Source organism: Neoarius graeffei, chromosome 4 (genome assembly GCF_027579695.1).
Source record: "Neoarius graeffei isolate fNeoGra1 chromosome 4, fNeoGra1.pri, whole genome shotgun sequence".
NCBI classification, from domain to species: Eukaryota; Metazoa; Chordata; class Actinopteri; order Siluriformes; family Ariidae; genus Neoarius; species Neoarius graeffei.
The window spans coordinates 86,010,002-86,037,285 of NC_083572.1; the positions used below are offsets into that span (position 1 = coordinate 86,010,002).

Genomic DNA, 27,284 nt, shown 5'->3' on the forward strand with positions numbered 1-27,284 from the left:
AAAGGCCTTCTTCAGTCTGTCGAATATCCACGTCAGTGAAATGTGAGCTGCCTTGCTGTACAGGACCTAGGCTTAACCAGGACACAACAACACTGGGATTGCACTGGGCTGTTGATCTGCTGTACTCTTCACAACAAGGTGGCGTGAGAAACAATAAACTTGCTTCTCAACAAGAAACCAGGCTTTATTATTATTTTGGGCTCAATTTTATATCGTAGCGATAGAAAAACATCATGAAGTTTAACAAATTTATTTATTTATTTATTTTCATAAGATGAGACAAAATCCGAAGTGCTCAGGAATTGATGAAAAAGGAATAAAAAATAAAAAAAAATTGAAGGTGCTCTTTGGTATAGAGAATGTAAAAACCTTTGAAAAAAGAAGGAATCCAAGGCACTCTTCAGAAGACACACTTCAGAATCCAATCCAAAGACATGCAGTTAGGTTGACGTGGGGCGGCCTTGGGCTGAGGTGCCCTTGAGCAAGGTACGGTACCTGACCCCTGACTGCTCCCCAGGCGCTCTGGTGTGGCTGCCCACTGCTCTGAGTGTGTGTGTGTGTGTGTGTGTGTGTTCACTTTTTCAGATGGGTTAAATACAAAGGATGAATTTCACTGTGCTTGAAATGTGCATGTGACGAATAAAGGGTTCTTCTTTTTTCAAAGTTTATTTATTTATTTATCACTAGATACAATAATAGTCAATACAGATGTTTGATTTTGATAAAGAATAATAAAAGCAGTTGAGTTAAGCAATGTTAAACCATGAACAACTAATACCACTGTAAATGCCTGGAAGTTTGTGGTTTTTAAAGCAATAAGTAATAGTGATTAACATCAGATAGGTCAGTCATGTTGTGAATAAGCTATAATTATGTAATAAAGGGATAAAATGAACAAATAATAATAATAGTAACTATTACCAATAATGATACTAATGATTATTACTAATATTAATACTACTATTAATTACTACCACTACTACTAGTAACTATTACCAATAATAACACCGATGATTATTGCTAATATTAATACTACTATTAATTACGACTACTGCTAATAATAATAATTATTATTATTATAGCTTTGCATAATACTTTGTAAGAGCCTTAATAATTTTACTTTTATCCCAATTACCATCACATTCTTGATTCCTTGATTTGAGATCGCGTTGAAATATGTTTTCAACCCGTAAAACTGGAATAGTAGCAAATAAATAAAGATGATAATGCACACACACACACACACACACACACACCGCCTTCAGCTCTATCAAGGTGCCTTAAACGTGACTGAATCTATTGCTGCTCAATGATGTAGCTGTACACCCACCCCAATGTCAACTCGATTGGTCTAAAAATTGACCGACAAGCTGTTGAACCAATAGGCGCCGAGTAACGCGTTTCGTGGTAAACCCCGACTTTCGGGAATCTTTCGACGCTGTGCTAGGAAAGGTTTGTTCAGCTGAGGACGGGACCGACCGGACATTATGTCTGTAACGAAACTAAACCCTTTCAACGGAAAATATCAGTTCTAACCGCGAGATTAATAAACATTCCTTCAAATCCGAAGACGAAGAGGTTTTCACTGTATTTGGTGATGGTTGAAATCGGACGGAAGTAACTTTATCTTGCCTGGTAAGAATGAGAAAAGCTTTTAAACTAGACTAGCTCGTGTTGTTTAGCGGATTTAGCTGGGTCGCTAGCTGCAGAGCTAACTTTCCTCTCACCGTGGTCGGTTCTGACCCAAAACGGCTTGTTTATGTGAACTAGGGGTTGTTTTTTTTAAATATTTAAATTGTTTTGTACGCTGCTTGAGGTGTCGGATATTAATTCTGGCTTTGTTTATGGTAGCTAGCTAACTAACTAACTAACTAGCTGACTGACTAACTAGCTAGCTAGCTAACTGACTGACTAGCTTTGCTAAATGACAAATATTCAGCTCCTCTGAGTGATTTCGGTGTTCGGGGTTATGTGCCTGCTATAAAACAGTGTTATAAGACAGGTGTGTACAGTTTGTCTTTGGAGAACGAGTTCTAATTGGTCATGAACTAACACCATTCCTATTAAACACTTTAACTAACTAACTAACTAACTAGCGATGTTGTTTGTAGTTTTAGTCTGTTCTACCTGCTCCTCGTACACAAAGTTAACCAAGCAGGGGTGCCATTTTTTATGTGACTGTTCAGTAGTCAGTCTTGTTTTTGTTTAGTGACAAAGTATACATAACTAGACTAGTTTTCATAAAAACACAATTAAAAAAAAGCATTTTATTCGAGCTATTCAGGAAATGTAATTATAATTATTTGATACTTATTGTAATTAACAGACAAATGAACAACCTACTTTTTTATCCTCATGAAATCAAAATTAAAAGCTTTTTGTTTTAGTCTCGAACTAATTTGTAGGTAGAAATTAAATAATAGCCTATAAAAATCTTTTGTAAATACTAAGATATTAATTTTTGTCGCAGTGTTAAATAATTACACACAGAAAGACGCTTTAATGAAAGTAAGTGCAGCCTTTCAGCAGAATCAGGTGGCGTGGACACGAATCAGCTGTGGAAATGTTTACCTCAGTAATAATTTTCCCTAGAAATAAACTGAATATGTATGAATAATCATCGATAGTCATCGATTAAACTCACCCTACAGAGATAAGATGGGAGCTGTGAAGAAGAACACTGTGTTCCTTCAGCTTTCGAAGAGGAAAAAATCCTGACATGGATCGTCTGGTTTTTTCGTTTTTAGTACTATAATATTACTGACAGTGATAAAATAGGTTAAATTAAAATGTATTTAAGTGTAGGTTGTTCATTTTTAACATTCTTAAAGGTCAGATTTGGTTAGCCGTGCTTTCTGAATACGAGCTCCGCAGTGGCCATTAAGTTGTGTCAGTCACTTCTTCTTTTCCCCGACATTGTCTTTTTTGTCACTAAATCAAATCTAATCTTGTCATGTCATGCACATTTTCTATCAGATTGTGCTGAAAAGTATTCACAGGCGATCTGTTTTATAATGTCGGACTGTTTGTTTGTTCACTCAGTGCAACTATTTAAATGCTTCTAAATGAGACGTTGGTCTTAAAATTTGCTGTTGGCCTTTTTTTCCTCTCCTCTTGTACGTTTTAGTTGAATTGTGTTTCTGTTTTTCCAAAGAGAAAGTGGTTTCAGGAACAGGTTAAAGGAAATCATGTCTAAGGCTGGAAAGCTCCCAAGAGCTTAGTCATTTCAGATTGTTAACATGGCAACTGTTAGAAACGCACAGCAAACTTTTTTTTTTCTTACTTTCTAACAGTCATTTTAGTTGCTGATAATAGTTCAGGAACTTGCAGGCGTGCGTATTGAAAACGAGTTTATGAGAGCACTGTTTAACGTCTTAAAAGTGCAAAATTGTAGTACTTTTCAACAAGGATTATTTTCTGCCGATTAAAATGTAATGGTATGGGACTGTGTGCGTGTGTGCGGGCGCTTTAGCATTTCCTTTGAGAATGAGATTGTGAAGCTGTGTAAGATGTTAAGCCAGATGAAGTCAGTCTTAGTCCTTGTGCTGATGATACATTGCTTCCAATTTACAACCTGTGAAAAAAGTGTATAGCTTGAAGCTGTACCACCAGAGCACTTGCTATTAAGACCCTTCAGACAGGGTGACATTTAAGTCACTTTGCACGCACGCATGTATGCATGTGTGAATCATACACACAGAACTGATGTCAACCTGTAGAAGCATCTCAGGGTGTAGAGACGTGAGTGAAAGCGTGATCGTGGTTTGCTTTCGCAGCATTCTGTGTGTCGACGCCTACAGGAAATGAGAACAATGGTGCCATGTAAGCATCTCGAGCAGTGGCAGGATTCCACCAACAAACTTTCCTTTTTCATCTTCCTTTATTTGTCAGTAGGAAAAAAAAACATGAGGATAAATAATATTTTCGATAAAGTAGGCTCTGGGGAAGTGCAGCCAGGAGCTCTGTGATTTCTTGAAATGTTATTTGTCATGAAAATCCCAACCCAGATTTGTTATTTGTATTCCTCAGCTCCAGTAGTTATTAGCCTGTTGGATTGGTTTGCTTCATTAAATATGGGTTTAATCCAAGTATCAGTAACGCTAAGTAATGTCAACTTGGTTTTAATATCAGTGTGTTCTAACGATTAATCAAAGATGACTGTTAGTACAATCCAAATAATATATATGAAAGGTGATTTTGTAGGACCACACCTGATTAAATCTAAACAAAAAACTTGAAACAGGTACAGGTTTAAACAGCCATCAGTGTCATTAAAGGGGAACTGAAGTCATTTTTAAACTTGCTTTATCTCTTAACGTGTTATTCAATTACGTTTTCGGTTTTAGTAACCTTGTATCGTGACTCGTATTGGCAACTAATTGCAATTGAACATTATGCTTATCGGCCTATTCGGTTTTTAGTTCGTTTGGTCCACGGCAGGCGTCGCTTATCTGCACGATCTTCATGAGACTTGTGCGAGACTTCGAAACGTGAAGCGTCAGCCAGGTGTCAGTGCCGCCATTTTGAAAACTGTTTTCCAAACGAAATATTGCACAAAAACGAGTTTAAATGACGATTACTGCCTACTTTTTTCATACTTTCCTGATTGCTATCAAAACAAACAAAACTTCCTGCTTGATTACATCAGCATTCAAAAGACGGCGCGCGCTTCTTTTGACAACGTTGGCGGATGTCGGTCACTTTGATTTCCGCTGAACGTTTTACTTCCGTCCTACGATGGTCTCAACGAATCTCGCTTACAGCCATCGCTTTGATATATGGACTGATATATTACATAGCATATTTCAAACACTATAGCAGTGACAAAATAGCTATCAAAAACACATTCCTATATTTAATAAAATGAGAAAAATAGAATTTTGATCATAAAAAAATTTGCCTTTAGTTCTCCTTTAAATAAAGACCGAAAATGCAAGCTGAAATGATAAAACATCTCTGAGGTGTTGACTGAAAGTGACAAAATGTCACAGAGATAGATTAGTTTACATTTTAAGTTTATAATTCAAACTTTTTTCACTGCCTGATTTACAGTATACTCATTTAGCTGATGTTTTTATTTAAAGTGGCTTACAAATGAGACAGCTGTTGCCCGGAGTAAGAGTCTTGCTGAAGAGCAGAACAGCAGGAGCTTGTCAGTGCTGGGATTTGAAGTCCCAGCCTTCCGATCAGTACAGTAGCGGTCAGAAGTTTGGACGCTCCTACTCTACTCGTTCATAGGTGTTTTGACTATTTTCTACATTGTACAACAAAACTGAAGACATCAAAACTATGAAATAACATCTGGAACGTATGTGGAATTATGTGGTAAATAAAAAAAAAAAGGGTTAAAAAAACCAAGATATGTTTCATATTTTAGATTCTTGAAAGTAGTCAGCGTTTACCTTGATGACGTTTTGCACACTATTGGCGTTGTCTTAACCAGCTTCATGAGGTAGTCACCTGGAACGCTTTTCAATTAACAGGTGCCTCGTTTAAAGTTAATTAGTGCAATTTCTTGCCGCCATAATGCATCCGAGATCAAACAGTAAATAATAAAAATACAGTAAATCGCTCTGTTCCACAACTGTAGTAATCCATATTATGTCAAGAACGGCTCAGCTAAGTAAAGAGAAACAACATCCATCATTGTTTTCAGACATGAAGTGTCTTTTAATTAATAAAAATCAAGAAAACCCACTGAATTAGAATGTGTCCAAACCTTTGACTGGTACTATCACTCAAAGCTTTAACTGCTGTCCCTGTCACAGCATCCCATTGTCCACCCTTATGCAGTGACTAACCTGCATGTTAATGTGTTTTTGTGGTATAAATAATACATAATGGAGCATGTGGATGAATGGCAAACAAGGCTCATGTTTGCACCTTAGTAGAAAGTGTACACTGCACTCCTGGTAAACACTGCCACGTTTCCTAATGCGCCAGAGTGTGAACTCAAACATGCCTGTTTACTTGCATTCAGTTAGGCAGCAGACCTGAATAGTGCAATGCAGAAAGCTTTACTGTCACTTTAAAGGGTCGAAAGCATATGCTGGAAAAGGGGAATATGTGGTTGGTATGTGTGTGTGTATATATATATATATATATATATATATATATATATATATATATATATATATATATATAATGTGCACACAGTACTGTGCAAAAGTCTTGGGCACCCTATTTTTTCATACAAACTTTGTTATTGATTTCTATTTTATGACTTCTCCGTTATCAAGTCAGTACAAAAACATTTTAGAGTCCAAACGTTCGTTTTCCAGCACAAAATTAAATGTTCCAAAAAAAAAAAAAGTTTGTATTTGAGTAGCATATTCCATAAAAGAGCACTTTTCAGATTAAAAAAGAAAACATAATGAAGGCTACTGGGTTTTGGTGCAAAATTAAGAAGCGAGTGTGAGAGTCAAAGTGTCCAGAAGAACTGTGGCTGGTTCTGTAAGATGCTCAGTAAAACCTACAGCTCATTTCCGCATAAAACTGCACTCACTGGACCTCAGACTACTATTTTTTTTTTAAAGCAAAGGGTCGTCTCGCACCAAATACTGACTTTGTTTCATTTATTAAGGCTTACTGCTGTTTATAGTATTTTTTTTAATATCGAAACATTTAATTTCATTTCATTATTTTTAAGCCATTTTTGGTCGACAGCATTTCTTTACATGTGATATTATTAAAAATTAAGTTTCTCATCAAAATATGATTTCATCGCTTATGCTAAATTGCTGATACTAGTTCAGATTATTTCGCATGAGTGTCCGTAACATTAATTCACAAAGCATTAATGTTATCAAATCTCGCTGACCAAAAGAAGTAAAAAGAAGACGATAGTGGAGCAGATAACACCACTGCGTCACGGCCCCAGCAACCAGGATTCGATTTTGAACTTGGGCGAGAATGTTGCATTCGATTTTCTTCAGGGCTTTTAAAGTACACGATCAAATCATGTTGGATATCCGAAAAAGTGTCGATAATTACCTCCGGCAACTGTTTTGGAGGAGGTTATGTTTTCACCTGTTTGTTTGTTCCCAACATAACTCAAAAAGTCGTGAACGGATTTTGATAAAATTTTGAGAAAAGCTGGGTCATGGGCCAACGAACAATTGATTAGATTTTGATGCAAATCTGAATATGTGGCTTGGCTGAGCTATACTCTCTACCAAGTGCCCTTCTAGTATGAACTATTTTACCATTAAAAAAAATTAATTACATCTCTATGACTACGTTCAGACTGCACCCTGAAACGACCCATATCCGATTTTTTTTCCCATATGCGACCTGTATCCGATTTGTTATTGACAATCTGAATGACACAGATCCGATTTTTTCACATGCGACCCAGGCTGCTTGGATATGTGGTCCTAAATCCGATGCATATCCGATATTTTCACATGCGACTGCAGTCTGACCGGACAGGTCGCATTCATGCGACCTACACGTCATCAACAAGAGACAAACGTCACTATTCTGCGTTGGCTAATCCCGCCTCTTTGGTGGAAAACAACAACATTTGTACAGTTTTCAGAATTTAAATAGACTTTTATAGAATTGATCAAGCTAATGGTGGATTTGGTAGGGACCTGGATGTTTATCTGTTAGCCTGATTACCGTATTTTTCGGACTATAAGTCGCACTTTTTTTCATGGTTCGGCTGGCCATGCGACTTATACTCCGGTGCGACGTATATATGTTTTTTTTTTTTTCCACCGCGGAATAACTGGAGCTGATGCTGAGTCTGACGACAGCCACGCAGAAGAAGAGGAAACGGCGCTTCATCTGCCGCTGGAGGCAGAGTTGTTCAGAAGCGACACCGAGGATGAGGAATTCAATGGATTTGCTGATATGGAGTGAAATCATCAGCTTGATAAACTTGATTGACCTGTGTTTTATTATTAATGATAGGCCTATAGTTATTTAAATAAGTTATGTAGTGATTTTAGGCAGTGCTTAATTTGTGAAGTGGGAGGTCCCAGAACGCAGGAGGTGGGTGGGTCCGGCGACTCAAAAAAAAAAAAAAAAGGCGGGGGATGGTTTACTATAACTTTACGCACATGCGCTTATTGTGTGTGTAAAATAATAATAATAATAATAATAATAATAATAATAATAATATCAGACATTATGATCTTAGAAAACGCTTTAGTGACAAACAGTTACAGACAGTAATATGTCGTGATATTATATTATAAAATATTAATTTTTATTAGTCTATATATTAAATTATATATTACATTTATCTTCTAAAATAACAGACTGTACTCATCACAACCGGTTTATTTCACCATTGGAGATCAGATCACACAAGACATGAGTTAAATTACTCATTTTAAGGATTTAAGTAGGGGATTTAAAAGCGGTTGTTGTTGTTTTTTTTTCACTAGACGGTTGTTTTTACTACCGTACCTGTCTTTGGAGATGATATACCTATAGCCTACTTGACCTCTGATTTGATGAAATAAAATTCGACAAAAATGAAGAATGACACTCCTCGATGATGACTACAGCTTTAATAACACAGATGAAAGAGCCATGGGGCGATAATAAGCCCTACCGGTAAAAATATTCTAAAAGCAAACTGATTACTGCATCAGTAATAGGCTACTAATATTAGTTATAATAATAATATAGACTATTAGTAATAACGATAGTGATAGTATTAAAGATAGTAGTAGATATTTAAAATAATCAGACTAGGCTACTTACAGGGCAAAGGGCGCGTTATCACTGCTCAGCTGTTCGTTTATTAAATAAACAATGCAGTCGCGCAGTAACCACGCGCCGCTTATCAGATACAATCACAGATTCTATGGATAGAATAACCCTTCAAAAAAGTGCGACTTATAGTCCGGTGCGACATATATATGTTTTTTTCGTCTTCGTAATGCATTTTTTGGCTGATGCGACTTAAACTCCGGAGCGACGTATAGTCTGGAAAATACGGTAAACAAAACAGTTTCTATAACTGATTTATAACTTAAACCATCCTGTACCACATCGCCAGGTACCACCTGTACCACCTCATCTCCATAGCAAACTGCACTGGTGTTTCTGCACCTTGAGCCAGCGCTGAGAGAAGTTGCAGAATTCAGCTGGCTATAAACAATCTAAATAAATATTTATAAAAATGTAGAAAAAGTTTATTAATATGACGAAATAAATATGTGCAAATTATTAAGCCTGAATGATGAGTTTGGTAATACAGCGGCCGTATCCCAAATGACTGCCTACTGAAGCTCGAGTGCACTATATAGAGTTTAAAAATCCATTACTTCCTAGTAACATGTAGTGCACTTATATAGAAATTAGAGAGACATTTAGGAGTCAACCCTCGTTACCAGGCTACACGTTTTCATTTCAGTTCAGAAACAAAAACACACACGAGACCTCACACTTTAACACTAACCAGATAATTAAACAAACAAAAAAGAAATCATTAAACTTGAAGAGTGCGCTTTTTTTTGTTTATGTATTACGTAGATGTGCTTATTACGTGTCAATTTGCGCATGCGGGACACTTTTGGGTCGTTTTCCGTTCATATTGGAGATCGCATACAAGTCTCATGTAATTGGTAATGTGAACGGCCTAACAAAAAAATCGGATTTCACAACAAATCGGATATGGGTCGTTTCAGGTTGCAGTCTGAACGTAGTGTATATCTCTGTTGTACACAGTTAATTAATGTGCCTATATTTGATTGTGTTTGTATAATAAGTCTATGCTTGTGCTGAACCAGTGATGATTATTTGCTGTGTGGATTTTTTTTTTTTTAACTCTTCAATAGGTCCCAGGCTCCAGAACACTTTGTGAACCTCTGTTTGATGTTGCTTGAATGGTAGCTTGAAAGCAAAAACAAAACAAAAAAACCCTTCTGCTTTTCTAAGTGTTTGGCTTCGTCTGCGAAAGTAGCACTGAGGAGGAAGTTAAAACTCGAGGCTCGCAGAAAATATTTAAAAAAGGAACAGGGAAATTCATCACAATAAATCCATGAAACCCAGTGCCGCTCGCACGGAAGGTCGGCTCGTATATAGACTCAGCTTGTTTATAGCGCATGAATAGTGTCCCTGTTCAATTACATCATTTGTATAAATCAGCTATCAGCGCAACAGTGTTATTTGTCTGTTATAGTGTCATGGACACATGCACTGTTGTGTTTATAATAGCATGTGTCGTGACTCCAATTCAAAGTTGCCTTGAATGATTTTCATAAGCACCAGAACTACATTTACATACACAGAATAATCTGATAAGCGCAAAATAATTGCCTTCTTTGGGTCCTCAGAGAGTCAATAATGAGAGAACTTCTGCAGTTGCATTGCTTCATACCTGAACCCATCTAAAAAGAAGGACATGACAAAATTCGTACTTCATGCTATATTTTACACCATGATAACCATGATAATGGCTTTAATCTGATAAAAGGACATCTGATTGTTCTTGTGAATGTCAACGCACTCGATGTCTGGATTTTCTGAGATCAGGAGGGTCAGGAGGACACTGACCTAAGTCATTATCGTTTTTTCTAGATGACTCATTTTCTAGCCTTTATTGATATCAGTATCGCCATGCATTTGTGGCTTAAAGCATATAATGTTTAAAAATGAAGACGTTTTCTCAAAATATCCAGAGTTGTAGTTTCTGTCCATTGTGGAAGAAATGTAAAAGCTCAATATCAATATGTAGGAGATCAGATCTGTACTAAATAGCTGAAGCTTTTTCAATATTACTAATTTGATAATTCGAATCGTAATAATAATTAGAAAACCTTCACTCATTCATCTGTACTCTCTGAGACAGGTGAAGTGTTTATACAGCCAGGAAAGTAAGTATTGAACGCGTCAACATTTTTCTCAGTAAATATATTTCTGATGGGGCTATGGGCATGAAATTTTCACCAGGCAACAACCCAACTAATTCACACATACAAAGAAATCAAAACATGTATGTCCATAAATTAAGTGTAATAAAGTGGAATGACACAGGGAATAAGTATTGAACACATGAAGAAAAGGAGGTGCAAAAAGGTATAGAAAGCCAAGAAACCCGCTGAAATCTGTCAGTATTTAGAAAGCGATCCTGCCCCCGATCAGTGCAAATTAATATCAGCTGGTTTAGTCCAGGTTTCTCATTACCAAGGTGTCACACAAGAAGCATCTCATGATGGGTAAAAGCAAAACCTTCGCAACCTTATTGTTGCACAACATACTGACGGCACTGGTTACAGACGTATTTCTAAACTTCTGAATGTTCCAGTGAGCACCGTTGGCGTTGTTATCCGGAAGTGGAAAGAACATCATTTCACCATAAACCGGTCACGACCAGGTGCTCCTCGCAAAATTTCTGACAGAGGAGTCAAAAGAATAATCAGAAGAGTTGTCCAAGAGCTAAGGACCACTCACGGAGAGCTTCATGAAGACCGTTGTTTCAAAGAACACAATAAGTAATGCACTCAACCGCTATGGCCTTGATGCACACTCATCGCGCAAGACTCCATTGCTGAAGAAAAAGCATGTTGAAGCTCATTTAAAGTTTGCTGCACAACATTTGGACAAGCCTATGAAATACTGGGAGAATTTAGTCTGGTCAGGTGAGACCAAAATTGAACTCTTTAGATGTTATAGCACACGCCATGTTTGGAGGAGAAATGGCACTGAACATCACCCCGAAAACACCATACCAACAGTGAAGTTTGGAGGTGGGAACATCATGGTGTGGGGCTGTTTTTCAGCATATGGTACTGGCAGACTTCATATAATTGAAGGAAGGATGAATGGAGAAATGTACCGAGACATTCTTGATAAGAATCTGTTGCCATCTACCAGGATGCTGAAGATGAAACGAGGGTGGACATTTCAGCAAGACAATGATCCCAAACACACAGCCAAGGAAACTCTCAGTTGGTTTCGGAGAAAGAAAATAAAGCTGCTAGGACGGCCCAGTCAATCACCCGACTTGAATCCAATTGAAGATCAGAGTTCATAGAAGAGGCCCCCGGAACCTTCAAGATTTGAAGACAGTTTGTGTGGAAGAATGGGCCAAAATCAAGTCAAGTTTATTTTTATAGCGCTTTTAACAATACACGTTGTCGCAAAGCAGCTTTACAGAATTTTAATGACTTGAAAGATGAGCTAATTTTATCCCTAATCTATCCCCAATGAGCAAGCCTGTGGCGACGGTGGCAAGGAAAAACTCCCTCAGACGACATGAGGAAGAAACCTCGAGAGGAACCGGACTCAAAAGGGAACCCATCCTCGTTTGGGTGATAACAGACAACGTGATTATAACAGTTTTAACATGAAGTCAGTTTCGTTGATGTTATAACTCTTCACTGATGGAATCTTGAGTGCAAAACTGTTCATGACAACTGCAGTCCTAAAGTTAGCAAGTCAACTGTAGTCCTCAGCTATAAAAGCATTACTGTAATGGCCCTTTTCCACTACCCTTTTTCAGCTCACCAAAAACCTACCAAAAACCAGCACAACTCAGCTCGCTTCAGCCCTGCTTAACCCCTAAAACTCGCACCGTTTTGGAGTGGGGCTGAAGCGAGCCAAACCGAGCCGAGTGGGGCTAGGGGCGTGAGCAGACACTCCCCTGTGCACTGATTGGTGAGGAGGAGTGTCCTCACATGCCCACACACGCCCCGCGAGCACGCTGGGATCTGTAAACACTGCAAACCCGGAAGGAGAAGAATTACGAATTACGAGAATTTCTGAAGCCTTATGCGCCTCGCCTCATCTATACGCTCTTGCCAGTATCTGTCCGCGTTGTCGGTGACAACAAGCCACAGCACCAAGACCAGCAACACTAACGACTCCATGTCCTCCATGTTTATTGTTTACTATCCGGGTCGTGAGACTACCGCTTAAAAGATCACTGATGTCACTGTTTGCGCTGCTTAACGACGTCACCTGACGTCCACCCACTTTCGCTAACTCCACCCAATGTGTCCACCCACTTCCATCCAGCACGGTTCAGCGCGGTTGTAGTCGAAATGCAACTCCAACAGCCCCACTCAGCCCGACTCAGCACGGCACGGCTCAGCCCGACTCAGCCGCGTTTGTAGTGGAAAAGCGGCATAAGTGTCCAGAGCGTCTTCCACGTGCGACTTTCAACTGTCCATACGGGGCCGTCCTCACAGGAGCTATGTAATGAGACTCCAACCAGACGTAGGGCATCAGGATGGATCAGGCAGGTCTGAGGTCAGCACCTCGATCTCAGGATTGACATGTAACTCAGAGGGACAGACAGAGTGGGGGGTAGAAGAGAAAGAGAGAGAAAACACAGGTTGTTAGGTATTGCCCAATGTCACCTGATGAGTAGGAACAGGATACATTTTGCTCTGAGCACAAGCAGGGACTCCGGCAAAACTAATTACGACCTCGCAACTAAAAGGGGAGAATCACACCTGAGCAATGCATGCGACTTGTTTTTCCATACAGGAGGCGTCTTGAAGCTGCCATTACCAACAAAGGCTTCTCTACTAAGTATGAAATAAATTTTTGTAAGCATGTTCAATACTTATTCCCTGTGTCATTCCACTTTATTACACTTAATTTGTGGACATATATGTTTTGATTTCTTTGTGTGTGTGAATTAGTTGGGTTGTTACCGACATCTGGTGAAAATTTCATGCCGATAGCCCCATCAGAAATATATTTACTGAGAAAAATGTTGACGCATTCAATACTTATTTTACAATATATGCCGTTTGCAGAGACAGTTACACAAGCCCTGTGTCCGAAATCGCTCGCTAGTCACTATATAGGGCACTATGTAGTATAGTAAGGACGCCATTTTGTAGTGCTGTCCGAAACCTTAGTGAGGATTGTTTACACCCTATATAGTGCACTCAAAGTATCCTACAGTGCATCACGAAAAGTAGTGTACAACTGATGGTCACTAACCAAAGCAATCTATCCCATCATGCATTGCGGTCGCGCTGAAAGAAATCAAATTAAAAGTCTCAAATTTGATTTAATAAAAGGCAGCGGCAAAGAAGTATTTAGCCTTGATTTAAAAAAAAAACTGAAAGATGCAGGTACTTTGTATTGATTAATGTGGGATATACACTCAGTATTAGGGATGTCCCGATCAGGTTTTTTTGCCCTCCGATCCGATACCGATCATTTGATTTTGAGTATCTGCCGATACCGAGTCCCGATCCGATACTTCTTATAATCCATAAAAAATAATAAAGACGAGGAAAGAAACGGATCCAGGATGTTCCTCATTTTTTTTAATTTAACACCTTATTTTAACATCCAACAACTCCGTTAGCAAACAGAGCACTTACGTGAGGTAGTTTGAACAATAAATAACATAAATTAAAAACATAACCTTTAAATACCTGGCAGGAATGTAAACAAATAAAAAAAATAATAATAAAACTGCCATAGTGCCAGTAATTTGCTTTTAAGAATGCATCTCACAGTGGTATACAGTAATTTCAATTAAGGAAATGAACGTTTTTCTTGATGAAAACAAGCATTTCTACCCTTTCAGGTTTGAGCCTGTTTTTGTCATCCAACATGTTTGCAACAGCACTAAAAACTCGCTGTATTGTGTCGGGTGTTTATTTTTCAGGTGCCGTATCAGGTTTGTTGTATTAAATGCGGCCCTTTCCTGTCCACCCCTTGAAATTCCAGCTTTACATATTTCACAGTTTGCAATGGCAATGTTGTCATCAACTTTGAAATACTGCCACACCGCAGACATGCTTTGCTTTCCGCTTCGAACTGCTTCCGTGTTCAACTTCGCCGGCAACAGGCAGCCAATAACCAATAGCGTCTCTGCTACAAAGTGATGTCATGCTGCACGCGTTGATGTTGCTGTGTTGAGACAAGAGGTCTGGTCTCACTCTGTGCCAACGCATAGCTATTGATGTGTTAAAAATGAGAATATATTATATAGATATATATCCGATCCCTGATCGGGAGGTAATGCCCGATTCCGATCGAGTCTGAAACCACGTGATCGGGCCCGATTTCCGATCACGTGATCGGATCGGGACATCCCTACTCAGTATAATATGGATTTATCACAAAAATACATGCATTTATTTATTATTTTGAAAACCCACCAGATGACTGATCTGGCACGTTTTAATTGTGCGACAGTAATGACGTAAATGCCGGTGCGACGGAGTAGTGTCCAAAAGCGTTTTTTTTTTTTTTCATTTTACCAATGAGCTCACGATATAGTCCTCATCTCATCTCATCTCATTATCTCTAGCTGCTTTATCCTTCTACAGGGTCGCAGGCAAGCTGGAGCCTATCCCAGCTGACTACGGGCGAAAGGCGGGGTACACCCTGGACAAGTCGCCAGGTCATCACAGGGCTGACACATAGACACAGACAACCATTCACACTCACATTCACACCTACGCTCAATTTACGCTACGTTCACACTGCAAGGCTTAATGTTCAATTCCGATTTTTTTGTGAAATCCGATTTTTTTGTGAGGTCGTTCACATTAACAAATATACGCGACTTGTATGTGATCCTCAGTATGAACGAAAAGCGACCTAAAAGTGTTCCGCATGCGCACTGCAGGATACGACGACGTCACACGCAGTGAGCATGGCCAGTGTTTACGGAAGTAAAATTGCCCGGTTGCGGTATGACTCATCCAATCTAGCTTGAATAGCTGCATCCCCCCAAATGGAAATCAGCTCCCTAACCTCTGCGTCCTTCCATTGAGAAGATTCAGAACCTTCACAGCCCGAAGCATCCCTGGCATTGATGTCATGCGCAGGGGCACAGATACGTTTTTTGAACTGGGGGGGACAAAGCTGCCAGCAAACCAACCCCGATATGCCTGTCAAACTTGTTGTTAGTAACCATAGCAACCAAGCTCGAGCTCGCAACCTGTGCAGTCCGCGCAGCTCAACCAACCGAATATCAGTCTTTGTTTTGTTTTATGTGAGTTGTTGCAACTATGTATACACTGCCGTGCACCTCAATAAACCGAATGGTAATTAGTCTTTTGATTTTTCCGTGAGATTTGCCTTATGCAAAGAAAGACAGCATAGACGTTTTTTCCTCCCTATAAGTGGGGGGGACCGAACGAGGTGAATTTAAATATGACTCGTCCCACCCTCTATCTGCGCCCGTGATTATGCGCCATGTTGTTGTAACTTTTTTGAGAGACCCGCCGCCTACTTCAGCGCAGAATAGTGACGTTTGTGGCTTGTTGATGACGTGTAAGTCGGATGAATGCGACCTGGCGGTTCAGACTGAAGTCGCATATGAAAAGAGCGGATAGGAATCGGAATTAGCACCACATATCCAAACGGCCTGGGTCGGATTTGAAAAACTCGGATCTGTGTCGTTCATATTGTCAATAAAAGATCGGATACAGGTCACATATGGGCGAAAAGATTGGATTTGAGTCACTTCAGCCTGCAGTGTGAACGTAGCCTTAGAGTCACCAGTTAACCTAACCTGCATGTCTTTGGACTGTGGGGGAAACCGGAGCACCCGGAGGAAACCCACGGGGAGAACATGCAAACTCCACACAGAAAGGCCCTCGCCGGCCATGGGGCTCGAACCCGGACCTTCTTGCTGTGAGGCGACACCGCTAACCACTACACCACCGTGCCGCCCCACGATATAGTCCTCTATATAGTAATTCCCTATGTAGGGAACGAGTGAGCGATTTCGGACACGGGGAAGGTCATGACCCTTCACTCAGAATCCGTTCACATCAAATTTTCACACCAGCAGCTTCTCCAGTTTGTTTTGTTTCTGCACGTCAGCTTGTCTTTTTTTAAAATCCTGGTCACTTGTTAGCCAGTTTCATATATTACTGTGATCCTGTAATGGCTGTTTTATGTGGTTTTTGCTCTGAAGTGGCTGTGATCATATTTGTATAGAGATCTTTAAGCTATTGCTTAATATGACTAAGGTGTTTTATTATGATTAAAGAAAAAAGCTGAGGATAAATACAGACAGCGTTTCTGCACTTCAGCATATTGACAAGTTATAACTGACTGACTGACTGACTATACTCTAGCTTGATGTATCAGATAACTGTTAAAGAACATGGATTTAACTCTAGCACTCATCCCATCAGAGGAAATGGCTATTGTTTGAATCTAAATTACAAGCGGAAAAAGGTTCTTTCCTCTCAAACCACTGTCACATGACACACAAATTGGTCAGTTGGAAGTACTGTTTCTGTTTGCACTCGCCTATACCATGGAGCTGCAGCTACAGTTTTGTTGTCCTTGACCATGAACCCCCCCCCCCCCCCCCCCCCCCCCCCCCCATAACCTTGAACGCAGTTTAAGAACTAAAGGTTTTTTTCCATTTCACGATTATTTCTTTTCAAATCAAACTGCCCTCTTTTGCATTTTACCTTCGGTATTCTTTTATACGAGGCTCTGATCCAGAAGCTGAAGACGGTACAACCTCAGTATGCAGCCAGTTAACCAACCAAACAGTTAAAAATATGATTTGGGAGCTTATTAATTAATTAATGCACCAGTGTCAAAACCCAAGAGATTAACGTAAGCCTGTTCATGAACTCCAGCTGTCTCGCAGTCATCACCAGCCAATTATAGTTATTACTTGAGGGAGCAAAAAAATCTATTCATTGCGTAGTATTGATCTATTTGCAGAGGGTGTGTCCAGTCACCCGCTTTATTTCTACTAAGCTTTAGTGATGATGATGATAATAATAATAATAATAATAATAATAATGTACATGCTAAGAAAATTATTCAATTATATAAATTTAATAGTAGCTAATAGCCATCATCGTTTATAAGTGACTGACTCCATCTCTAATGTGTTTGTCTCCATCTCCCTGTCGCTTTCTCCCTCTCTGTCTGTCTCTCTCTGTCACTTTCTCTCTGTTTTCTGTCAATCTCTTTCTCTGTTGTTTTCTGTTTTTCTCTCTCTCTGTCGCTTTCTGTTTTCTCCTTCTCTGTTGTTCTCTCTCTCTCTCTCGCTCTGTTGTTTTCTGTCTCTCGCTCTGTTGTTTTCTGTTTCTCTCTCTGTTTTCTCTTTCTCTGTCATTCTCTCTCTTTCGCTCTGTTGTTTTCTCTGTCTCTCGCTCTGTTTTCTCTGTCACTGTCGTTTTCTCTCTGTTTTCTCTCTCTTTCTGTTTTCTCTGTCTCTCTGTCGTTTTCTCTGTCGTTTTCTCTGTTTTCTCTGTCTCTCTGTCGTTTTCTCTGTCGTTTTCTCTGTTGTTTTTTGTTTCTCTTTCTGTTTTCTCTCTTTGTTGTTTTCTCTGTTTCTCTCTCTCTCTCTCTCTCTCTGTGTTTTCTGTCTCTGTCTCGCTCTCTCTGTCTCTCTCTGTCGCTTTCTCTCTTTGTTGCTTTCTCTGTCGCTGTCTCTCTCTCTGTTGTTTTCTCTGTTTCTCTCTCTCTCTCTGTCGCTTTCTCTCTTTGTCTCTCTTTCTCTCTGTCTGTCTCCCTCTCTGTCTCTCTGTTGTCTGTTGCTCTCTCTCTCTGTCTGTCTCTCTGCTGCAGTGTCTGAATGCCAAAGTTAGTAGTCATGGAGCTGGGCAGGCAGCTGTGTGGGAAGATGAAGAAACAGAAGAAGGTGGACTTGGCCATCCCTGCCATCATGAGAGGCCTCGAGATCCACTTCTACCTGCCTGACACCCACCAACTTGAGTACTTTAAAGACTGTCATACTGCCGAGGACTTGTGTGTGGAGGCTGCCAAGAGATGTCGTGAGTACACACACACACACACGCGCGCATACAGCAGTGTCTAGCCATGCTAGATGCCAACGAATCTATAACTTGCTTATGGGTGCTCAGAAAAAACATTCACCAGATTTTCTTAAAAAAAAAACCTCTGCCAGTGTGAAGTTAAAAGACTGGACCTTTTATGATAGTGTTTTTTAATGTCAACCAAGACTCGTACTGTGCCATCGAGCCATCGCAACACTTAAATCCTTCATGTTAGGCAGTAAATTGTTTTACATGTAGTTTAAAATGATCACTGTAAATTGTAGCTTAGCAAAACTGATTTGCTTGTGATTCTAAAACCCAGAAGCCCTACTCAGCAAAAATCTTATTGTGCACAATAATTCAGTTGGCCTGTTAATCAAGGATAGCAGTTGTTGTTGTTGATGATTTGAGACTTAGGAATCCTTTGAACTATCTGTAATGGTGCATTCACAATGCAACAAAACGAAGTCTTGCATCCTGTTCATTCTGCATAGAAGCAAATGCAAATTTTGCTTCGAGGGTTGTAGGATGAGAGTAGTGTAAAGCAGATGAGTTGAGAACCTTGCCTATGCAAACGAGGACCAGATATCACTGCACGGCAACACTAAAGATGAGCAAAATAAACAATCTGCCAGACTGTGAATGCATGTAAACTTTCACATGATCAGGCAATTAAATATCTTGCAAACCGAAAATTTCTTAAAATTCCTGCAATAAGGAGTAACATATTTACGAGACCATGAGCTACTCTTAGCTAAGAGTTATTGTAATTAATTAAATTAAATTAAGTTAAAGGACATTCTTGAACACAGAAGTCTATCTAGCTGTAAAGGACGTATTATTTACATTAGAGAAACTTATCAAAGGTCTTGCAGGATCCTAATGAAAGTTCAGTAGGGGAAGGTCTAATAATACCACCAAGCTAAAAGCCCTGTTGGAAGTTAGTAGAACATGAAAAGGAAACAGACAAGTGCTTGGTGAAGAGGTAGGTCTTCAGTTTTCATTCAAAGACGACCATTGTCTCAGCTGTTTGGACAGTTGGGGAAGACCATTCTATCACTTGGGTACCAGGACAAAGAAGAGTCTTGGTCCAGTTGAGCTTATAGACTCAACGGGAGTATCATGCAGCACACAGTGTGATGAGTATCTTCAGGTAGGTGGGGCTCTGTTTTTGGCTTTGTTGGCAAGCATCAAATCTGATGTGGGCAGCTCCAGGAAGTCAATGGAGAGCACGCAGCAATGGTGTCATGTGGCAGAACTTGGGGAGGTTGCAAACTATTCTTGCAGCTGCATTCTGGAGTCAGGAGCAAGATGCAATATTAGAGGGTATTAGTATTAGAGTCTTGAGAAGAAAAGGGACTGCACAAACACAAGTGGCCTCTGTGGATAGAAATGGCCAGATCATCCTCTTCTTGTAAAGGCGAACCTTGCATGACTAAGTCAGGTTAGTAATATGAAGCAAGTTGTTTATTTAGGAATACCTCCAAGGTTGTATGCATTGTCAGGTGGTGTAAGCTGAGAGTTGTACAAGGAGAACACAAGTTCGTGACACAGAGATGCATCTCCGGGGAGATACAGCAGCTTGGGGTTTTTTTTTTTTCTGCGATTTAGTTTCCTCCATTGAAATGTTATCTACCAGACACGCATCTACATATCTGTGCAGATACAGAAGTATCTGAGTAGATGAGTCATTGGCATAGTGGTTGAATGTAAGCCTGTGTCTGAGGATATGATGTCACAGAGCATGGGTACAGAGAGAGAGCAGAAGAGGACACAGCACTGAGCCTTGTGGGATACCAGTGAAGTGTCTGCATAGAGCAGGTCAGGGCTCGACATTAACTTTTAAACCCACTTATCCGGGGGGGGGGAGTGGGAGTTAATTTCCACTTGCCCCCCAATACTATCACTTTCCTCCTATTTTACGAGTACTACTTTTTTATTTATTTTATTTTTTTAGGAAAACCATAGAATAATTTTGAATTGCAACATGAAATGAAGATCACACATTGAATTGAAGTTTGGTTATTGATTACATTTATCATCAAGTTTGGTTATTTGGTTTTTACTTTTACTTGTAACAGACAATAACGATTTTATCCAAAATAGTTTTTCCTGCCTTAGTCGATTTATTTCCATTTCACATGCATGCAGCTGTTGTAAAGTTCAGTGTGCTTGTGTAGAACTTTCTCAGACTGTAGGTTCATTACTCAATAATGTAGAAATCATAAAATAGAAATCTATAACAAAGTCTGTATGAAGAAAACAATAGGGTGCCAAGACTTTTGAACAGTACTGTGTTTGAGAATATTTATATATATATATATATTTTTTTTTTGTTATATCATCCACCTCTAGGTTTAAAAACAAACAAACCCCTCGCTGCATAATGACAGACAGGATAATGTTGAGTTTAAAATTATTTAGTGTGTAGGTTGTGGGTGCTTTATACAGACCTGGCAACCTGTAACTGAATCAGTGCAGCCGGTCTGTCATGATGCAGTGCGTTTTTTTTTTTTTTAACCTAGAGATGATATAACAAAAAAAAAAACACCCTGATAAATAAATATTTTGCACAGGACTGGGTTCCTCTGATAACAGAAACAAAGCTCCAGCTCTCTCTGCTCTTAGGCCCAATCCCAATTCTAATTTCTACCCCTCCCCCTTCCCCTCCCCCTTCCCCTTGGCCCTTCCCCTTGAAACTGAGCTACAAGGGATAGGGCTTGAAATTCAACCCTTACGTATTGGGATAGCCCTTCAACGATCGCATACGTCATCACGTACCTCCGTCAGCGTTTATGTTAGCAAAACGCGACCAAATGCGTCATTGGCTGCGACCAGCTGCTACAGTCAGAGCCAGAACTCTCTGCTGGCAGGGTGTGATTTGTTAACTAACACCACTGAATGGGATATCTTTGGCGCTTCGTGCACCACATCCGACAGAATGAGGTGTCAGAACACTCATGTAAACAATAAAAGCGAGAATAACAGAACAAAACGTACGCAGTCAAGCAACCGAAAACAATACTCACTCCCAAAGCTTTTTAGCAGCAGCTTGGATTTCAGAAATCGCTGCTCATTCTCAGCTCGAAAGCGAATCAAGCGGCGTGCTTCCTCTGGATAACAACTTAAAACACGTAAATAATAGAGAAAATACATTTATGACAATCTTTCGCCGCGGGAACCGCCATCTTTCTGAAATCCGCATGAAATCTCGCTGAAATCCGCATGGCATTGTGGGAAATCACTCAAACCCCTTCGTTCGGAGTCAGCTCCAGGAAAATCTCCGTTTGGAGGGGTACAGAAGCCCTACGCCTTCCCCTACCCCTCCGCGTTAACTGGGATTGGGATACCCCTACCCCTTCACATGAACGCGCAAAATGGAGGGGAAGGGCCAAGGGGTTGGTCCAAGGGGTGAAATGGGATTCGGCCTCAATCTGTTCTGTTCTTTCAGGATTTATCACTCGCGTCGCTCCTTGTTGAGTTTTATATGCCCGAGTTGTTTGAAACCAATCTGGGTTTTTTGTGTTGAATAAGGAAGCGGCTTCACCTGTAAGAAAATCAAACACTTTCATGAAGGAGCTAACTCGAATGCGAGCAGAAAAAATAAAATGAGATTCTTAAGCAAATTCTTCCATCCTCACTTTGGACTTTGTTTTTGTAAAATACATTTTAAATACAATCGTGAATTTCCCTGGAGTTGTCAGGCTGAGCTCCTCTCGTCGTATTCTTTAACCACTCATTTCCTCATTGTTCTTGAAGCATTTGCTTCTATTTGTTAACATTTTTCTTGATAGCGGGGAGACGATAATGCCTTTTATTTATTTCTCTGTTTGAACAAGCAAAAATAGCACAAAAATGAACCATACTGAAAACAGATTAAGCCTTGCTTGTCTGAAAGACGGTGTCTGTCTGACCCCAGCTGTAATTATCACATGATGCATGATGTCATGCACAAGGGGTCTATAAACAGTACGCATAGCATACTACAACAGCGGTGGTATATAAAATAACTTGCAAAGCAGTAAATGAAACCGAGACTAAGAAAACAGCCAAGACATACTGGCGGATACGTAGTGAGGGACGCTTTTAGGAACTGAAATAAAATATCAGAAAGCCTGATTTTTGTGGTGCTAGTTCATAATATATGCACATTCCAACTTGCCCAGTTGGGCATGTCGGGGACATATCCCACTTGCCAGAATACATGTTTCACTTGCCCCGGGCAATCGGGCAGTCCTTAATGTCGAGCCCTGCAGGTATGGATTCCCTCCATGTCACCTGATGCTGCGCCACTTATTTCAAAAAGTTTGGGGATGGACAGGAGAGTCTTGTAATTGAAAGTGTTGACGGATGCTGAAAGGTCAAGGAGGATGAGGACTTTTTGTTGATGTAACAGCATAAACAGGTGCAAGGGCAGTTTTTGTCGAGTATGCAACTTTGGTTGCATCAGCCAGTTAGGACCTCAGAGCCCTTCCTGGGTAAGATGGAGAGAGAATTAGTTGTAAACAGCATTTTCAAGAATTTGAGAAAGAAAAGAGAGAAGTGATACTATGGCATTGGGCTTTTTCATGGGTGTAACCCTTGCTGTCTTGAAGACTGTCAGTACATGACCAAATGTTAAAGTGCTGATGACACGTTTTTGACATCTTTGGCGATGTTTTATAACATAAAAAGTAATTCCCGATGATCCATATATTAATTCACGAAGGCGCCTATTTTACAAGTTATAATAAAAAACGCGGCTATTTGGGTAAATTTGACGGGGCTGCAGCACCCAGGAGACGAAAGAGGAGGAGGGGCTATATGACGTCAGCGAAAGAACCTTCCTCCTAACTTACCAGTTTGTTGTTGATGCGACAGGTGTTCAGTTTGTCATTATTAGTATTATTATTATACATTATATATATAGTTATTATGCCTTCGCGTTGTGTTGCCGGCTTTTGCTCCAAAACCTACAAGGATGGGGTAAGTTTATTCAAGTTTCCCAGAGATCCCGAGCTGCATGCGAAGTGGGTGAAGCAAGTCAGGCGCACTCGTGACAAGTGGGAGCCCTCACCAACATCCGTCCTGTGCTCTGAACACTTCGATTTGGATTGTTTTGACACCCTTCCCAGCTTAAAAGAATCTCTTGGGTGTTCAGTTCAGCACAAACATGTGTTACTACCATCAGCAGTGCCTACACAGTGTTGCCAGATTGGGAGGTTTCCCGCCCAGTTGAGCGGTTTCAAGTGCATTTTGGTGGGTTTTGAACATATTTTGGGCTGGAAAACGTCAGCAGTATCTGGCAACAGATACTGCTGACGTTTTCCAGCCCAAAATATGTTCAAAACCCACCAAAATGCACTTGAAACCGCCCAACTGGGCGGGATTCCTCCCAATCTGGCAACACTGGCAGTATTCCGGAGGGGGTCTACTAGTAGCTATGCCGGATCCAAAGACAGTCCTCCTGTCAGAACATGTGTTGTGAAACGACATAAGATAAAGGTACATAGAGCTATAGATTCTACATGATAATCATAAATGTAATCATAAAGTCGGCGTGATATCAGCCATGTATTTGCTTGTGAAAGCTTGCGGCTTTCATGTAACTGCCGCCTAGCAACGAGAGGCAAAGGGTAAAGAGGGTAGACTATCATAGATTCTATTCGGAAGAGATCAACACAATTCTAGACTCCCAGAAGAGGAAGAGCTAGCACTAGAGAGTTCACCGGCGTTTTCATGCGCCATTTCCATTGAGTAGAACCAGAGTAGAACAGCCAGTGAACCGCAGCGTGTTCTTCCGCTGACGTCACAGCATGGCCGCGAGCCACGGACCCAGTTTTCTTGCGCTGTGCAATTAAAAGTTGGATATTTGTGTAACAACAGCTTCTTTTCACGTAATTATAACAGAAATCTAACATGTTTGCCATGTTGTATAGTTTATTTAAGAAATTGCATAGAGTCATGTTCGTGTCATCAGACCTTTAAGGGGTTGTTTATGATTGAAGTGAAAAAAGAGAGGAGGTCTATTGAGTTGAGCTCATCAAAAGCATCATGAAAGAAAGGCACAGGATCCAGTTGGCAGGTGGTAGGATTGCTGGAGAAGAGACTCTGCAGGATCTGTTCCGTAGACAGAAGTGAAAGTGTGTTAGATAAGAGGGATTTTGTAACATAGGAATGGAGTAGGAGGGAAAGATTGAGGAGATTTTGCTCAACAGATTTTGTTTAAAATCTCATCTCATTATCTCTAGCCGCTTTATCCTGTTCTACAGGGTCGCAGGCAAGCTGGAGCCTATCCCAGCTGACTACGGGCGAAAGGCGGGGTACACCCTGGACAAGTCGCCAGGTCATCACAGGGCTGACACATAGACACAGACAACCATTCACACTCACATTCACACCTACGGTCAATTTAGAGCCACCAGTTAACCTAACCTGCATGTCTTTGGACTGTGGGGGAAACCGGAGCACCCGGAGGAAACCCACGCGGACACGGGGAGAACATGCAAACTCCACACAGAAAGGCCCTCACCGGCCACGGGGCTCGAACCCGGACCTTCTTGCTGTGAGGCGACAGTGCTAACCACTGCACCACCGTGCCGCCCCTTGTTTAAAATCCAATTATAATTTTTGATTGTTGGTTTGTTACATTTAATGTTATGGAAAGTCCTTAAACCTGGTTGGTTCCTGTTCAGGGATCCCAGACACCCGCTATTTAGCGGAATTCCGCTATTTTTCTAGCCAAAGTGGTGGTGTTTTTTTTTTTTTTTTTTTAAAATCTCTTGTATATCCGTTAAAAATATGTTTGTTTAAGTAAAATGACCAGCAGAATACGTTCTGATTTGGTTTGCTTGTTTAGCGATGTTTTTGTCAGCTTCGTTTGTTCTCGTTGGCATTCGGGAACACTCGGAAGTTAAATTGATGTAAATACCGCGAGACTGTACGCGATAGAACGAGAAAACAATATGGCTGCACCCATTTGCTAGAAAATGTGTTTTAACTCCGTTCGTGCTTTTGTTTCTAATGCGTTGTACTTAATTCAATATGCAGGGCTGTGAAATTTCCGCGGATTCTGTCGCGAAAAATATCATCTTCACAAAACGTCTATTTTTGCATTAAATCATTGGGGGGGGTCTAGTCGGTTTTAATCGCCTTGCACGAGACCGGCGGCTCAATACAGCCGGACTTGCGGAGTTTTATGCCAGCTGAGCGTGGAACACGTCTTGACTGCGACTCGTGCATGACAGAGCTAAAAATAGCTATTGCGTGACCTGGCACCGCGTACGTGAATTTTGTACTTATAGGGTGTAAGATCAGACATAGATAAGATGCAATCAAAAAGGAAAGCTAAGGAGGTGTTTGAGAGAGATGCAAAGAGGGCTAGAAAAGAACACACAGACAGACTGAAGGAAAAGATGAAAAAGAACAAGTTTGCAAAACTGAAAGAGATGGTGTTAAAGAAAAGAAAATTAAAAGACTTTCATTAGATGCTGTTTGACAGACTATGAACATCTTGTAAATAGCTTTAATAGAGGAATGCAAATACTATAGAACTAATAACTAATAGCCTTAGTGAAAGATGAATTGAAAGAAATAGCTGGGAGTGATGCAAAGAGGAATAGAAGGAGCCAGAAGTAAAAGAAAAGATGTAAATAATATATTAGATAAGAAACATTATTTTTTTTTAACTTTTGCTCTGTAGACAAGAGACATTGTGACAGACTCTTGGAAAAAGCCAGGACATAATACAAGAATTAAGTGTAATTTGGAAGACAACAGGTATCTCTCACTTAAATATTGAGCATGATTTTTCACAAAGTCATTTTGAAAGGCCTATCAAAGTTTTCTTTAATTAACGTTTCTTTAAATTATTTACACATTTTTTTAACTTTTATTTTGATTAAGAGATAAAATACATAGGCACTTATTAGATATTTCAAGGTATTTTACATGGATCTTTCATTTTAAAAGAGAAAACTGTTGATAGGTATTTTATATGGCAAAATGAAGACCAAGACTAGTCAAATATTTACTTGTTGAGATCAATTTTTTACTTGCAGGAAATGCTCAGAATACACCATATAACACCTAAAATGGCTTGGTGTCTGGGGCCCTGCGGGCCTCAGACCCCCGGCTTATGCCGGGGGGCTGTGCCCCCCAGACCCCCCCCCTTTCCTCGGATTTCTTATTTACAATTTCACAGCCCTGAATGTGTCGTGGAAAAAAGATATCGTCCATAAAAGAGATAGCGGAACAGTGTCCGGGTTAGAAGAAGTATATTCTTTTTTTTAAAGATTTGTTTTGGGCTTTTTTCACCTTTATTGGATAGGACAGTGTAGAGACAGGAAATGAGTGGTAGAGAGAGACAGGGAGGGATCGGGAAATGACCTCGGGTCGGAATCGAACCCAGGTCCCCGGATTTATGGTATGGCGCCTTATCCACCCGAGCCACGACGCCCCCAGAAGAAGTATATTCTTCAAAGCTACATTTTCATCTAATTTTTATAGCTAAATAAATTTTTTTTGCCACTTATGTCATTGATTACAAAATATGCCATCAAATAGATACACATTATTGTTAAATTCTGTTGCTTTTCTATGTTAAAT

The 27,284-nt window shown here is 40.1% G+C and overlaps 1 protein-coding gene across 1 annotated transcript in view; it reads left to right on the forward strand.

Annotated features, from left to right (window-relative positions):
- Positions 1 to 1,411: 1,411 nt before the first annotated feature.
- The window catches only part of jak1 (Janus kinase 1), a 112,843-nt gene continuing 86,970 nt past the window's right edge, over positions 1,412 to 27,284 (forward strand). Inside the window, exons 1-2 of the mRNA XM_060919926.1 lie at positions 1,412 to 1,635; positions 18,490 to 18,695. Of these exons, the coding sequence (XP_060775909.1) occupies positions 18,497 to 18,695 (199 nt within the window). The 5' untranslated portion in view covers positions 1,412 to 1,635; positions 18,490 to 18,496. The remainder of the gene's footprint in view (positions 1,636 to 18,489; positions 18,696 to 27,284) is intronic.